Source organism: Scyliorhinus canicula, chromosome 13 (assembly GCF_902713615.1).
Source record: "Scyliorhinus canicula chromosome 13, sScyCan1.1, whole genome shotgun sequence".
Lineage (NCBI taxonomy): Eukaryota > Metazoa > Chordata > Chondrichthyes > Carcharhiniformes > Scyliorhinidae > Scyliorhinus > Scyliorhinus canicula.
Window position 1 is genome coordinate 132,242,784 of NC_052158.1, and position 16,318 is coordinate 132,259,101.

At 46.6% G+C, this 16,318-nt stretch overlaps 1 protein-coding gene across 1 annotated transcript in view; it reads left to right on the forward strand.

Annotated features, from left to right (window-relative positions):
- The window catches only part of LOC119975651 (apolipoprotein D-like), a 29,835-nt gene extending 17,310 nt beyond the window's left edge, over positions 1-12,525 (forward strand). Inside the window, exons 5-7 of the mRNA XM_038815433.1 lie at positions 4,716-4,900; positions 7,481-7,510; positions 11,246-12,525. Coding sequence (XP_038671361.1) covers positions 4,716-4,900; positions 7,481-7,510; positions 11,246-11,472 — 442 coding nt within the window. The 3' untranslated portion in view covers positions 11,473-12,525. The remainder of the gene's footprint in view (positions 1-4,715; positions 4,901-7,480; positions 7,511-11,245) is intronic.
- The last annotated feature ends 3,793 nt before the right edge of the window (positions 12,526-16,318 follow it).

Genomic DNA, 16,318 nt, shown 5'->3' on the forward strand with positions numbered 1-16,318 from the left:
GGGGCGGAGGGTGGGGAGGGAACAATAGGTGGGAGACTTTTCGGCACCAGAGGTGGGGGCCACCAAGCTAGCTGGGCGGGCTAGCTCACGGAAGCATAGTTGGGGGGGGGGGGGGGTGCATATGTTAGGTTTATTAAAGGAGTTGAGTTATATTGTGTTGTTACTGGGGGGGAGGGGGAGAAAAGTTTCTGCTGACGAGGGAGGGACTTGTGCTAAGGGACAGAGAGGAGGTTGGGGGCGGATGCTGCCTGGGGGCAGGCCGGTGGAGGAGCGGAGCACGGGCTAGAGGCTGGCCCAAAAAAGGGGGTGGCTGATTGGCGAAGGGGGGGAATGTACGAGGGCTAAATGGGCTAGTCAAGGGGGCACGCATGTTCGCGCATCTGAGAGGACTGAAGGCGGATGTGGTAATGTTGCAGGAGATGCACCTTACAGTAGCTGACCAGATTAGATTGAGGAAAGGCTGGGCCAGTCAAGTGTTTCACTCGGGACTGGATTCAAAGACTAGAGGGGATCGCGATCCTGATCAATAAGCAGGTGGTGTTTGAGGCGGGTTGAATAGTCTCGGATGTAGGAGGTCGGTACATTATGGTCAGTGGGAAACTGGAGGGCGTGCAGGTAGTACAGTATTAGTAAATGTGTATGCACCAAATTCGGACGATGTGGAGTTTATAAAGAGGATGCTGGGGAAGATACCGGACCTGGACTTGCACAAGTTGGTCATGGGAGGGGACTTTAACACAATTATTGACCCTGGCTTAGACCAGTCAAACTCAAAATCGGCAAAGGAATTAAAAGGGTTCATGTAGCAGATGCGGTGGGGGCGTGGACCCATGGAGATTTGGGCAGCCGAGGGTGAAGGAGTTCTCCTTCTACTCACACGTGCATAAAGTGTATTCCCGGATTGATTTCTTTATTCTGAGCAGGGCTTTACTGACGGGGGTGGTGGACACGGGGTAATCGGCGATCACAATCTCAGACCATGCTCCGCACTGGGTTGACCTGCAGGTTAGTAAAGACAGTAACCAGTGCCCGCACTGGTGGGACTTTTAGCTGTCGAGCAGGTGTGCGAGCGGCTGAAGAAATGTATTCAGAACTACCTGCAGGTCATCGACACGGGGGAAATTTCAGCAGCGATGGTCTGGGAAGCATTGAAGGCGGTGGTTAAAGGGGAGCTGATCACGACACGGGCCCACAGGGAGAAGGTAGACAGGGCAGAGACGGACCGACAGGTAAAGGAGATACTACAGATCGATAGGAGGTATGCGGAGACCCCAGAGGCAGGGCTTTTAGGGAATGGTGGAAGCTACAGGCGGAGCTCGGCTTGTTAATGACAGGGAGGGCGGTGGAGCAGCTGAGAAAGGCGAGGGGGGCTATCAAGGAGCATGGAGAGAAGGCCAGCAGAATGCTTGCACAGCAGCTCAGAAAGAGAGAGGCAGCCAGGGGGATAGGGAAAGGAATGATGGAGATGGGAACCTGGTTGGAGATTCAGCAGGGGTGAATAAGGCATTTAAAGATTTTTACAGTTGGCTGTATGGGTCGGAACCCCCAACGGAGCCGGAGGGGATGAGGCACTTCTTCGGGGGGCTGAATTTCCCAAAGGTGGACGGGGAGCTGGTGGAAGGGCTAGGGTTCCCTATCGGTTTGGAAGAGATAGTGGAGGGTCTGAAGGCCATGCAGTCGGGTAAAGCCCCGGGGCCAGACGGGTACTGAGTGGAGTTGTATAAAACGTTCTCTGGGATATTGGGACTGTTGTTGAAGAGGACTTTCAATGAGGCAAGGGAGAGAGGTGTGCTGCCCCCGATGATGTCACAGGCCACGATTTTTCTGATCATTAAGTGGGATAAGAACCCGGTGCTGTGTGGGTCCTACAGACCGATATCCTTGTTGAATGTGGACGCCAAACTGCTGGCCAAAATTTTGTCCTCCAGGATTGAAGATTGTGTTCGGGACATTATTTGGGAGGACCAGACGGGGTTTGTTAAGGGTAGGCAGTTGGTGGCCAATATAAGAAGGCTGTTAAACGTGATTATGATGCCCCCAGAAGGTGGTGAGGTGGAGGTAGTGGTCGCAATGGACGCAGAGAAGGCCTTTGATCGAGTAGAATAGAAATATCTGTGGGAGGTACTGGGACGGTTGGGATTTGGGCGGGGCTTTATCGACTGGGTCAGATTGCTGTATCAGGCTCCTGTGGCGAGCGTACGGACGAATAGGACAACATCGGACTACTTTAGACTGCACCGGGGGACGAGAGAGGGTTGCCCCCTCTCCCCACTGTTGTTCGCATTAGCTATAGAGCCGCTGGCAATTGCTCTGAGAGCTTCTAGGGGCTGGAGGGGGCTGGGCTGGAGAGGGGTGGAGCACAGAGTCTCGCTTTATGCAGATGACCTACTCCTGTATGTATCGGACCCAATAGAGGGGATGGAAGAAAACATGAGGATTTTAGGGGAATTTGGCCGGTGTTCGGGGTATGAACTAAATATGGGGAAAAGTGAGATGTTTGCGGTCCAGGCAAGGGGACAGGAGAGGCGTTTGGGGGAGCTGCCATTTAGATTAGTAGGGGGAAGCTTTAGATACCTGGGCATCCAAGTGGCGCGGGAGTGGGGCCGGCTGCATAAATTAAATCTGTCCCGACTAGTAGACCAAGTGAAGGACGATTTTCAGAGATGGGACGCGCTTCCATTGTCACTAGCTGTGAGGGTGCAGATGGTGAAGATGACGGTCCTCCCGGTATTCCTGTTTGTATTTCAGTGTCTTCCCATCTTTATCCTGTGGTCCTTTTTTAAACGGGTCAATAAAGTGATCACTGGCTTTGTTAGGGAGGGCAAGACCCCGTGAGTAAGGATGGTAATGCTTGAGTGGAATTGGGGAGAGGGCGGGCTGGCGCTGCCAAATTTTAGTAACTATTACTAGGCAGCGAATATAGCCATGATTAGGAAGTGGGTGGTGGGGGGAGGGTCGGCATGGGAATGTATGGAGGCGGCTTCATGCAAGGGCACCAGTCTGGAGGCATTGGTAATTGCGCCTCTGCCGTTCCCGCCGGCGCGGTACTCCACCAATTCCGTGGCAGCCCTGAGAGTCTGGGTGCAATGGAGGAGGCATGTGGGAGCAGATGGAGCATTGGTTTGGTCTCCAGTCTGAAATAATCACCGGTTTGCCCCATGAAGTATGGAGGGGGGGGGGGGGGGGGGGGGGGGCGGATCCGGAGATGGCGGAGAGTGGGGATTGAGAGGATGGGGTTTATGTTTATAGAGGGAAGCTTTCCGAGTTTGAGGGCGCTGGAGGAGAAGTTTGGGTTGGCGAGGGGAAACAAATTCAGGTACCTGCAGGTGCGGGACTTACTACGTAGACAGGTTTCAACCTTCCCACTCCTACCACCAAGGGGGATTCAGGACAGGGTAGGTTCCAGAGGGTGGGTAGGGGAGGGGAGCGTCTCGGACATTTACAAGGAGCTTATGGTGTCAGAGGAGACGCAGACCGAGGAGTTGAAGCGCAAGTGGGAGGAGGAGCTGGGAGGTGAGATAGAGGATGGTCTATGGGCGGACACGCTGAGTAGAGTCAACACGTCCACAACATGTGCCAGGCTCAGCCTGATACAATTCAAGGTCATTCACCGGGCTCACATGACAGTGGTCCGGATCAGCAGATTCTTTGGGGTGGAAGACAGGTGTGCAAAGTATGCGGGAGGACTAGCGAACCATGTCCATGTGTTCTGGACATGTCCGATGCTTAGGGGATTTGGCAGGGGTTTGCAGATATCATGTCCACGGTGTTAAAAACAAGGGTGGCACCGAGTCCACAGGTGGTGATTTTCGGGGTATCAGAAGATCCGGGAATCCAGAAGGAGAAAGAGGCAGATGTTCTGGTCGTTCCTTCCCTGGTAGCCCGGAGACGGATTCTATTAGCTTGGAGGGACTCAAAGCCCTCGAAGTCGGAGACCTGGCTCTGACATGGTTAGCTTTCTCTGTCTGGAGAAAATTAGGTTTGCCATGAGAGGGTCAATGTTAGGATTCACCCAGAGGTGGCAACCATTCGTCGACTTCTTTGCGGAAAAGTAATCGTCAGCAGAAGGGGGGGTGGGGGGTTAATTTAGCTTAGAGTAGGGGATTAATAAAGGTAATAAAGGGGACCTGTAAGGGAGGGAGACAGCTTTTGCACTATGTTTATAGATTCATATACATTGTTTATTTTGTTGTTGTTGTAAAACCAAAAATACCTCAATAAAATGTTCATTAAAAAAAGAGAAATGGTTGACATGGCTCAGAGATTCTCTTCTAAGAGAGTGATGGTGATGTCATCTGCATACTGCAGTTCCACGAGCGATGTCAGTGTCGTTTTCTTCTTGGATTTTAACTAGTTGAGGTTGAAACGTTTTCCTCCATCCTGTAGGCGATGTCCACTCCGCCGGGAAGCTTGTTATTGACAAGGTGAAAGACGGCAGCGATGAAGGTTAAGAAAAGGGTGGGGGCTATGGCACATCCCTGCTTGACTCCAGTCTTAATCTCAAAGGTTTCTATTTTATTCCCGTCAGTTATTTGCCACCAACATCGTATGGAGGAGTCAGAGGATGTTGATAGATTTCTCTGGACAGCTGGCCTTTGACAGGGCTTTCCATAGCACTTCCCGATTGACTGGGTCAAAAGTTGTGGTCGGACTGATGAAGACCATGTAGAGAGGTTGATGTTGCTCTTGGCATTTTTCTTGATGTTGTCGAGCAGTGAAAATCATGACCATTGTTCCTTAATTTGGTTGGGAGCTACATCAGCTTTCCGGAAGAATTTGTTCAGTGACAGGGAGAAAGTGGATGGTGAGGATTCTGGTGATGATCTTCCCAGCAATAGAGAGTATAGAGAATCCTCAGTCGTTCCCACAGTCCGCTTTGTCTTCTTTCTTGAAGATGGAGGTGATGACAACATCCCTGAGGCCGGCAGGGAATTTCTTTCCCATCCCAGATTTTCAGGAACAACTGATGGAGATTAGGGATGATCTTTTCTCCTCCAAGTTTGAAATTCTTCGCCGGAATCCCATCCACTCATGCGGATTTTCGATTGTTCATGTGTTTAATTGTGTCTTTAATTGTTCCCACTGTGGATAGATCGGCACAGTGGCACAGTGGTTAGCACTGCTGTCTCATAGAGCAAGGAATCCAGGTTCGATTCTGGACTTGGGTGAATGTCTATGCGGAGTTTGCATGTTCTCCCCCTTTCTGGTTTTGGGTTTCCTCCAAATGCTCCAGTTTCCTCCCACAGTCCAAAATGTGCTCATTAGGTGTATTTGCTCTGCTAAAATTGCCCCTTAGTGTCCAGGGATGTGCAGGTTAGGTTGGGTTGCAGCGATAGGGCGGGTGAGTGGGCCAAGGTTAGGATGCTCTTTCAGAGGGTTGGTACAGACTCGATGTGCCGAATGGCCTCCTTCTGCACTGTAGGGATTCTATGATCCCAAAAGGGGCAGCACGGTAGCGTTGTGGATAGCACAATTGCTTCACAGCTCCAGGGTCCCAGGTTCGATTCCGGCTTGGGTCACTGTCTGTGCGGAGTCTGCACATCCTCCCCGTGTGTGCGTGGGTTTCCTCCGGGTGCTCCGGTTTCCTCCCACAGTCCAAAGATGTGCAGGTTAGGTGGATTTGCCATGATCAATTGCCCTTAGTGTCCAAAATTGCCCTTAGTGTTGGATAGGTTACTGGGTTATGGGGATAGGGTGGAGGTGTTGACCTTGGGTAGGGTGCTCTTTCCAAGAGCCGGTGCAGACTTGATGGGCCGAATGGCCTCCTTCTGCACTGTAAATTTTATGGAAAAAAAAAATTCTAAAAGTTAATCAATTAAATAAAACATTAAAAATTACTACTCAATTATATAAATATTGAGTTAACTTGAAGTCCTAAAGACTTTTTATGTCCCAGGTAGGCCTCGCAACTGGGTGGCAGGCTGAATACGGCTGAGTCACAGACATGAAAGTATTGTGGAAAGATCACTGAAATCTCGGCTGCACGGATGGAACATAAAGAAGATTCAGAAAGCAGAGATCAAGCAGAGATAGGCAAAGGGATTTAGGATGGCATTCTAGAGAATGGGGCTCAGGTAGCTGATGGTTCTGCTACCAATAATGGGGTAAAGGGGAGAAGATGATGCATGGAAGATTGAAGGACTAAAGGACTTGGGAAGTCAACAAGTTTGGAGGAGATGGGCTGATGGATACCATGGGAGGGTGTGAAAATGAGTAAAGAGAATTTTTGATTCCATACATTGATGGACATGGAGTCAGTGATGGATTTGTAGAATGGATAGAGTCAGGGACATATTGGTGAGGTTGGAGTTCAGGAATTATGGGGGATGAACATCAGCAGTGGAGGCTAATTTAAGCCTCATGGTTGGCAGCAGTGGAGCTGAGTAATAAGAGCATGAGACAGAGGAGCAGAATTAGGCCTCTCGGCCCATCGAGTCTGTTCCGCCATTCAACAATGGCTGATATTTTTCTTCATATCCATTCTCCTGCCTTCTCCCCATAATCCCTGATCCCCTTATTAATCAAGAACTTATCTATCTCTGTCTTAAAGACACTTAGTGATTTAGCCTCCACAGTGTTCTGCGGCAAAGAGCTCCACAGATACACCACCCTCTGGCTGAAGAAATTCCTCCTCATCTCTGTTTTAAAGGATCGTCCCTTTAGTCTGAGATTGTGTTCTTTGGTTCCAGCTTTTCTAAAAGTAGAAACATCCTCTCCACGTCCACTCTATCCAGGCCTCGCCGTATCCTGCATGTTTCAATAAGATCCCCCTGTCGTGAAAATTTCTGGAATATTGAACCTCCTGTCTAACTGGAGGAAGTTTCGGTACAGCCACAATGTAACCTCCGACAGGCAGTCCAGTAGTATGGGCTGTTATTGTTGGTTGTTACATACGTTCTACGTCACAACATTGTTAAATAATTTGATCCTGATAAAACTAATCATAGAATCCCTACACTGCAGAAGGAGGCCATTAGGCCCATCGAGTTTGCACTGACCCTCCAAAAGAGCACTCTACTGAGGCCCACTCCCCTGCCCAATCCCGATAACCTAACCTGCACATCTTTTGAACACTAAGCAATTTAGCGTGGCCAATGCACCTGACCTGCACATCTTTCGACTGTGGAAGGAAAACAGAGCGCTCGGAGGAAAGCCATTCAGACACGGGGAGAATGAGCACATAGTCTTTATGAAATCCAGCCTTTCAACAAATTTGGTAAATTCTGCCCACTAAATGCAGAGTAGATACTTTTGTTTTGTGCAAATGGTTTTCTGTGGTGTTAGGAAAGAATTACGTCCGCAGATAATTTGGAGATTGTGTGCCACTGCTCACCCTCAGAGGGGATGTGAGAGTAGCATTCACTTTCTTTGAATGCAGGTGATTTTCTTTTTAAAGTAATATTGATACTGGTACTTTTTAGTTTTGTTCCTCTTTGGCAAACATTGTATTAATACATTAATTTTTGTTTTGTCAATTCAGGAATATATTGGGACTTTGGCCCCGTTCAAGGTACGTACTAAAATATACAACTCTCTTTTTATCAAAGTGGTCCAAATGTTTTGGTATCCAGATTGTCGGACATGGGATGTCAGTTGGGAGATGTCTCTGCAGAAGTGCAATTGCGTACATACACAGACATGGGAATTGTCCGGAAAGTTTAAACTTCCGATGGGCTTATTTCCTGTTACCTGGGACACTCCATAAATGCCTCCAAACCTGAGCTCTGGGGATTGGATTGGATTGGATTTGTTTATCGTCACGTGTACCGAGGTACAGTGAAAAATATTTTTCTGCGAGCAGCTCAAACAGATCATTAAGTACATGAGAATAAAATAAAATAAAATGAGAATACATAATAGGGCAACACTAGGTCCACAATGTAAATACATAGACACTGGCTTCGGTTGAAGCATACAGGAGTGTAGTATTAATCAGCTCAGTCCATAAGAGGGTCATTTAGGAGCCTGGTAACAGCTGAGAAGAAGCTGTTTTTGAATCTGTTTGTGCGTGATCTGACTTTTATATTCCTGCCCGATGGAAGAAGTTAGAAGAGTGAGTAAGCCAGGTGGGAGGGATCTTTAATTATGATGCCCGCTTTCCCCAGCAGCTTGAGGTGCAGATGGAGTCAATGGATGGAAGGCAGGTTTGTGTGATGGACTGGGCTGTGATTCTCTGAAGTTTCTTGCGGTCTTGGGCCGAGCAGTTGCCATACCAGGCTGTGATGCAGGCAGATAGGCTACTTTCTATGGTGCATCTGTAAAAGTTGGTAAGAGTTTGTACGCACATATCAAATTTCCTCAGGAAGTATAGGCGCTGTTGTTCTTTCTTCATGGTAGCGTCAACGTGGGTGGAACAGGACAGATTTTTGGAGATGTGCACCTCTAGGAATTTGAAGCTGTTAACCATCTCCACCTCGGCCTTGATGCTGATAGGGGTGTGTACAATACTTTGCTTCCTGAAGTCAATGACAAGCTCTTTAGTTTTGCTGGCATTGAGGGAGAGATTGTTGTCGCTGCACCACTCCACTAGGTTCTCTATCTCCATCCTGTATTCTGACTCGTCGTTATTTGAGATCCGACCCACTATGGTCGTATATTCAGCAAACTAGTTGATGGAGTTGGAACCAAATTTTGCCACACAGTCGTGTGTGTACAGGGAGTGAAGTGTTGGACAATGTAGACTTGCAAAGCTAACATATGCCACCAACACTGAAGAAGGTTCAACTCTATTTTATTAACTAATTATAAAATAATAGACATCCGAGAACTGTGGGTTTAAACAATGCTAGTTTAACTAGAGACCTGTGCCTGTCCGAACCAGTTGAATCTCTCAGCACGTGGTGTGAGTCTGTACTAAACTTGATGAGCTCTTGTGCATCTGAGAGGCAGCATCCAGAATGAACGGGAACTGTGATGCCCTCTGCCTTTATAGTGTGTGTATTCTAACTGGTGATTGGCTGCGGTGTTTATGCATGTTGATTGGTCCTAGTGTATGTCCATCAGTATGTGTCTGCACCATGATATACTAGTGTATATTATGACAGGGAGTACAGTAGGGGGCTAAGTACGCAGCCTTGCGGGGCTCGATATTGAGGACTATTGTTTATGTGATGTTATTGTTTATTCTTACTGATTGTGGTCTGTGGGTCGGCAGGTCGAGGGTCCAGTTGCAGAGTGAGGATCCAAGTCCTAAGTTTTGGAGCTTTGATATGAGCTTGGCTGGGATTATGGTGTTGAAGGTGAAGCTGTAGTCAATAAATAGGAGTCTGATGTGGTAGTCCTTGTTGTCAACATGCTCTCGGGATGAGTGTAGGGCCAGGGAGATGGCATCTGCTTTTGACCGGTTGCAGCGGTGTGCGAATTGCAGTAGATCAAGACACTCTGGGAGCATAGAGTTTATGCGCTTGAGACTGGGGACTTTGCTGCATATTTACTCTGGAAACGTTATACAGTTTAATGTCTGGTGTAACTCAGTAAATATTCAGCATAACTCAACTGAGCACTGCACTGGTTCGCTCCCCCGCCAACACCAACCCACCTCAACCATTCATTCACTCACTTAGTTATAGACTTGGGCCTTTAAAAACTTTCCCTGAAAATGGAAATCCAACCAAAAAATCATAAAAGGATCGGGTAATATACACAGCATCAACACTGACCAGAAGATCTTGGCTATTAATTCACATGTGATTTTGGAGTTTAATAATCTAGTTCACTGCTCTAAGTTTTTAGTTATTCGTGAACAGGATGCAAGCATTGTCGGTAAGACCTGCATTAATTGCACATTCCTGATTGTCCTTTAAAAGGCGATGGTGAGCTGCTTCTTGAATCAAAGCAGTCCAGGTGGTGCAGGCACACTCATAAAGAGGGAGAACAAAGATTTCACAGACAGTGACCCAAACCAGGAATCGAACCTAGGACCCTGGAGCTGTGAAGTGACTGTGCCAACCACCTGTTTTACTGGCACCTGCTTGAGCCTGCACCAGGCTGTTTGCAACTTTGGTGTCATATTTAATGCTATTTGATGAAAGATGAACCTTTAACTACACAGCTATGCTGTCACATGACCCTCTATTTCGTTCTTTGTAATATTGCCCATCTCCACTGATGCCTTAACTATTCTGCTGCTGAAACCCTCATCAATGCTTCCGGTATCTCCAGACTTGACTATTCTAAAGCACTCCTGCCCAGCCTCCCACTGTCGACCCTCCATAATATTGATGTCATCACAAACTCTTTCGCCATGTCACTGTTCACACCAAATCCTATTCACCCATTTCCTCTTTGCTCACTGATCTACATTAGCTTTTTAAACAATGTCTCAGTTTTATCATTCTTATCCTTTATTTTCAAATTCCTCCAGGGCCTGGCTCTCCCCACCCCCTCCCCTTCCACCCTCCACCACCACCATCACTGTAAGCTCCTCCAATCCTTTAACCCACAGAGATATTTCTGACTGTTATTCCTCATTTCTGCCCATATTGTTTCCACTTGATGCTCTTCTGAGGCAAGACCCTTGCTCACCAATGTTCTTTACTATCAGGTCTCTTCCTCCTGCTTTGCCAGTATGTCCGTCTTTCTAAAACATTGTATACTATGGAACATTGACTTCCCAAGCTTGTTCACTAGATTCTAGGTGAACTAGATTGGTCCCTGGAATGAGCGGGTTGTCCTATGGCGAAAGACTGATCCGATATTCTCTGCAATTTAGAGGATATGAGGCAATCCATTGAAACACAGAATTGCTACAGCACAGAGACCATTTCCTCCTCAGCACTTGGCTCACAGTGAAGGGCCAGGAGAGGGTTGGTGAGTGAGAAACTGAGGATTGGAGAGAGAGAAAGTGAGTGGGAGTGTTGGAAGAGGAATGGCGGATGGGTGGCGGAGAGGGGGAGGGTTAGGAGTGGAAATTAGTGAGCAGCTGAGTCAGGACATGGAAGTGGGATAGTCAGAAGAGAGGTGTGGAGGATCAGGTGAGGGTAGAAGAGCTTTGTTTTTTAAAAATAAAGATTGAGCATGTGCAGTAACCATGTGCCAAAATTAAAATGGAGGTGATGCCATTCTGGGAACTTCTCTAATTTGCAAATTGTGCAAAAACAAGAACACGGCTTTAAAGATTTCTCTTTTGAAGGGTGATTTTAAAGGATCATCTAACTACTGGGGTGGATTTTTATTATCTAAGTAGCCAATGAAAATGACTTGCTTCATTCCAGATTAATGTTTTGTGAACTTTGTTTTTTTGCAGACGAGTTTTCATTCATCCCATACAATATATTAGCCACAGACTTTAGGAGTTATTCACTTGTATACTCCTGTACTCAACATTATTTTACTCCCACGATTTATGCCTGGATTATGTCAAGAGGATCTCAGTTAGAAGAAAGCACCATCAAGGACCTGGAAAACATCCTGAAAACAAATGGTATCAATATTGATAAGATGCAACAAATTAATCAAAAGGATTGCCCTTAAAAAGTGGTGACCAAAATCCACACAAAATCATTTTAACTTGTATCAAAAGCAATTTATCTTTAGTTTTTATAACTGAACATTATAACCGAGGTGGTGTAACTGGAGTTGTGTCATATAGCGGTCAAGTGATGAAGGAGCTATGCTCCAAAAGCTAGTGATTCCAATCAAACGTGTTGGACTTTAACCTGCTGTTGTAAGACTTCTTATTGTGTCATATATGCTGAGTATTGTGCTGTGAACTGAGTACAATTTTCTTGTATTCAAAGTGAAAGTCATAACAAGCATCTCCAAAACATCATCAGTTGTCAATATTTTCCACCATTCAAATTAAAGTGTGTAGTAAAAACATCAGTGATGATTTCCAACCCTGATCTGTCCGTCATTTGAAATAATTTAACCACAATACACATACAACAACAATTTTCCCCCAAATTTCAAAGTGCTTGGCTGAGGTCATGCTATCAACTTCTTGTTGAAAGTGATGTGCATAAAAATTATGAATCTGGTAAATTCTAACTGCACTTTCCCTTTGTGGTCCTGACTTCACACAGTTTGACTTCACTATGGGGTATCTTTTCAACTTGTTACCTTGTTGTAAAATTAGGATTCCAGATCTGTTGCTTGTTAGAGAAACTACCTGATAATGTATTGGGTATATTTTCAAGGCTGTCCAGACATATACCAACCCAGAGAAAATATTACATCTGGATGACAAGTTGAAATTGTAACCCAGTGAGTTTTGACATTAAAATCACCAGTTTGTAACTACCCGATGGAGATATTTTTCATCTTTCATTGTTAGCCATGATGCGTTGTAGTTATTTTAAAGGTTTATCCAGACACTCTGCTTAGTTCTATTATCTAAGTATCCAATGCAAGTTACCTGACTGACCTATTTTAGATTCTCTCAGTTGATTCAAGAATGTGTGTTGTTGTTAGAACTTAACATGTTCAATTGTCATGCATGATACCATTTAGCTTTGTGGGCTCTGAAAATATAAAAATCATTCAGCAATGCGTTCTAGTCTTGGCAATAAAAATACAAAATCAGAATTTCTTCTCAGTTCCTTGATATCATTTTGAATGGGATTGCACATTTTCTGTACATTGTTAGCAATGTTATTGTGGAAAATTTGGAAGTGTGAGTACTCCACACAATGTATTAGATACATTTTCTTGGCAATCGAGTGATGAGCCCCATTGAAAAAATGTAAATTTCTACTACTTTGCTTGCACTTTCAACTATAATGGCGAGGATTTAATGGCGAGGATTTAATGTAGCTCTCTATTTAGTTGACTAGTATTAAAATTGATAAATTAAGAGTGACATATCACATTACTGACATTATAATTGGCTATTGCTAAACTTTATTAAAAGGTTTTGTTTACTAAGTTCCTTCTGAGCAGACAATCCCTTTAAAGTGTACACTCAAAAAAAAACAAACGCCATGTTATCTAAGCTGGTGCTTATACTTCACAACAATTTGGATCTACTGACGCTTTGCCTTATCCTATACACTGGATGGTGTGCAGAATAATGCTACAATAGATGCACTAATGATGTTAAAAATCTGATACACCTGTACATGTTCCCTATCTGTCATAGTTGCACGATGTTTTGCATTGGCAAATTACATGTGATTTTTCAGAAAATATATCTACTCATGAAGAAGGGAAAATCTACAATAAAGCAGCAGATACTGAATGAACAGAAGCATTCATATTATGCATGAGAATAAGAGGCTGGAAATACTCAGCAAGCTTGGCATCATCTGAGGCGTGTTTCAGGTCAATCACAGGTTGTCAGAATAGCTCTTCTGTTTAATGCTAAACCCGACTGTTTGACCCCTTGGGGCAGAATTTTATGCCCCAAAGTTTGACAGTCTTGGACATCTGGATGGCTCGCTGCATTTTACAGCCGCTCCCCCGTGCGATGGGGCTGTAAAATTCCACCCTTTCCATCATATTTAACTATGGAAGAGCTTCCATCCAGATATCTGCATTTGCCTCTTCCATCTCTGGAACATCTCCAGACTCCGCCATTGTCTCAGCTCGTCTGCTGAAACCCTCTTGCACCCACTCGAGTCTGAGCCATTCCAACTCGCTCCTGGTTGACCTCCTACATCCAAAGCTCCATGAACTTGAAGTCACCTGAAATTCAGCTGCCCACGATTTTGCTCACAGCATGTCCTGTTCACCCAGCACCTCTGGCCAGAATGTTATGTTGCACAAGCAAGCGAGCTCCTGTCCCAGAAGCGGATGAAAAGATGTCAATGCGCAATATTTTGATCAGTGGTCACACGTGAGAGTCAAAGGGCTGGAATCTTCTACCCTGCCTGCAGGAGTGCCACGGGCAAGAGGCAGACAATGGAGAACGCCATTGACCTCGGGCAGGATTCTCCGGTGCCCGGGCGAAGGGGCCAGAGAATCCCGTCCAACGCCGTGCCCGCTGACAGTCAAGCAGGCAATTTCACCCATTAAAGGACCAAACTGATACAGTTTTATGTGGCCTGTCTGCTTTTTCTGTCGGCAGCCCGACTGTACGTTTCAGCTTCAACATCAAACCGGGGCAGAGTGAATTCTCTGGGCTAAAAGCAAATTTATCTCCTCCTAGGCTGGATTCTCCGCAGCCCCGCGCCGATAATGCGTTTGGCATGGGGGCGAAGAATCGACGTTCATGACCGAATCGCGCCCTGCACCGCTCTGGCAATTCTCCGGGCCGCGGAGAATCGCTCGTCCGTGAATCACATCGTGCGGCTGGAGGGCCATGGCTAGAGGCCCTTCCAGCGATACACTGGCCAAAGCTTTGACGAAGAGTCATCGGACTCAAAACGTTAGCTCTTTTCTCTCCCTACAGATGCTGCCAGACCCGCTGAGATTTTCCAGCATTTACTCTTTTGGTTTCAGATTCCAGCATCCGCAGTAATTTGCTTTTATCCAGTTTTTATAGAGGCATGGATAGAGTGGATAGCCAGAGACTTTTCCCCAGGGTGGAAATGGCTGTCGTTAGGGGACATAATTTTTTTTTAAATTTAGTGTACCCAATTTTTTTTTCCAATTAAGGGGTAATTTAGCGTGTTCAATTCACCTACTTTGCACATCTTTGGGTTGTGGGGGCGAAACCCACACAAACATGGGGAGAATGTGCAAACTCCACACGGACAGTGACCCAGAGCCAGGATTGAACCAGGGACCTCAGTGCCGTGAGACTGCAGTGCTACCAGTGCCCCACCACGCTGCCTGGGACATAATTTTTAAGGTGATTGGAGCAAGGTATAGAGGAGATGTCAGAGGTAGGTTCTTTACATAGAGAGTGGTGGACCATGGAATGCACTGCTACCAAATCTGGTGGAGTCTGAGCCATTAGGGACATTTAAGCCACTCTTGGACAGGCACATGGACAGCAGTAAATTGAAGGGGTATAAGTTAGGTTTATCTTAGAGTAGGATAAATGGTCGGTACAACATCGTGGGGTGCAGGGCCTGCACTGTGCTGTACTGCTCTCTGTTCTATACTCCCCAATTGATCTCCCCTCCTAACTCCCCTTCCCATTTCTCATCTTGATCTTCACCACCTGCTTGCCTCCCTGCTCCCCAGCCACTTGTACATATCCCCAATTCTTCCCTCCCATTCAACATCTGGAAGCAGCAGTCGCTCCAGCAGGGTGTATCCCAGCAACCTAGGGAACCCCCTCCAGGCCTTTTGCGTAAAGTTCCTAACCTGTAGATACCTGAACTCACTACCACTCGGCAGCTGTACCCTCTTCGTTAGCTCCTGCAGACTGGTGAATCCTTCCTCCAAATACAAATCCCTCACCTTGACCAGCCCCACTTCCCTCCACCTCCTGTATACACTATCCATCCCTCCGATGGCTCAAATCCATGATTCTCAGACAGCAGCGTTAACACCGACTACCCTTCCACCCTAAAATGCCTCAACTGATTCCATATCTTCATCGTGGACTGCACCACCAGCAGGCTCCCTGAATACCTACTCTGAGCCATTGGCAACACTGCCATCGCCATAGCCCTCAAACCTGTCCTCTTACAAGATTCCTCCTCCATCCTAACCCAATCAATCCCTTCTCGTTCCCATTATTGCCTCACCTTATTCACATTCGCCGCCCAATAATAATGAAGCAGGTTCGGAAAAGCCACCCCCCCCCCCCCCCCCCCCCCACTGCCTCTGCCTCTGTAGCAGGGTCCTTTCAACCCTCAGCACCTTCCCCGTCCATACAAAGTCTGAAATGATCGAGTCCAATTTCCGAAAAAAGGCCTTTGTCATAAAGTTTGAAAAATAAACAAGACACTTGGCAGAATATTCATTTTCACCACTTACGCCCTCCCCTCCAATGTCAGCTGCAGTGTATCCCACCTCTTAAGATCCTCCCTGGCCTCCACCATCAGCTTCGTTAAGTTCCACTTATGGAGCCCCGTCCATTCCCTGCCTACCTGAATCCCCAAATACATAAACTTATCCCTCACTACCGGAAATGGCATCCCCCTAAATTAGCCCACTGTGCCAGCTCATTCACCAGAAAAACCTCACTTTTCCCGACATTCTCTTTATACCCCGAGAACCCGCCAAACCTCCCCAGCAGGCCCATAATCCTTCCCATACTCTCCAACGGATCCGAAACATACAGCAAGTAGTCATCGACATAGAGCGACACCCGATACTCCCTCTGTCCCCTCATAATCCTCCGCCACTCCGCCGAACCCATGAGAGCTATCGCCAATGGCTCTATGGCTGCGCAAACAGTAATGGTGACAATGGGCACCCCTGCCTCCTACCCCTGTGTAAATCAAAGCTCTGCAAACTCATTTTATTAATCCTCACACCCGCC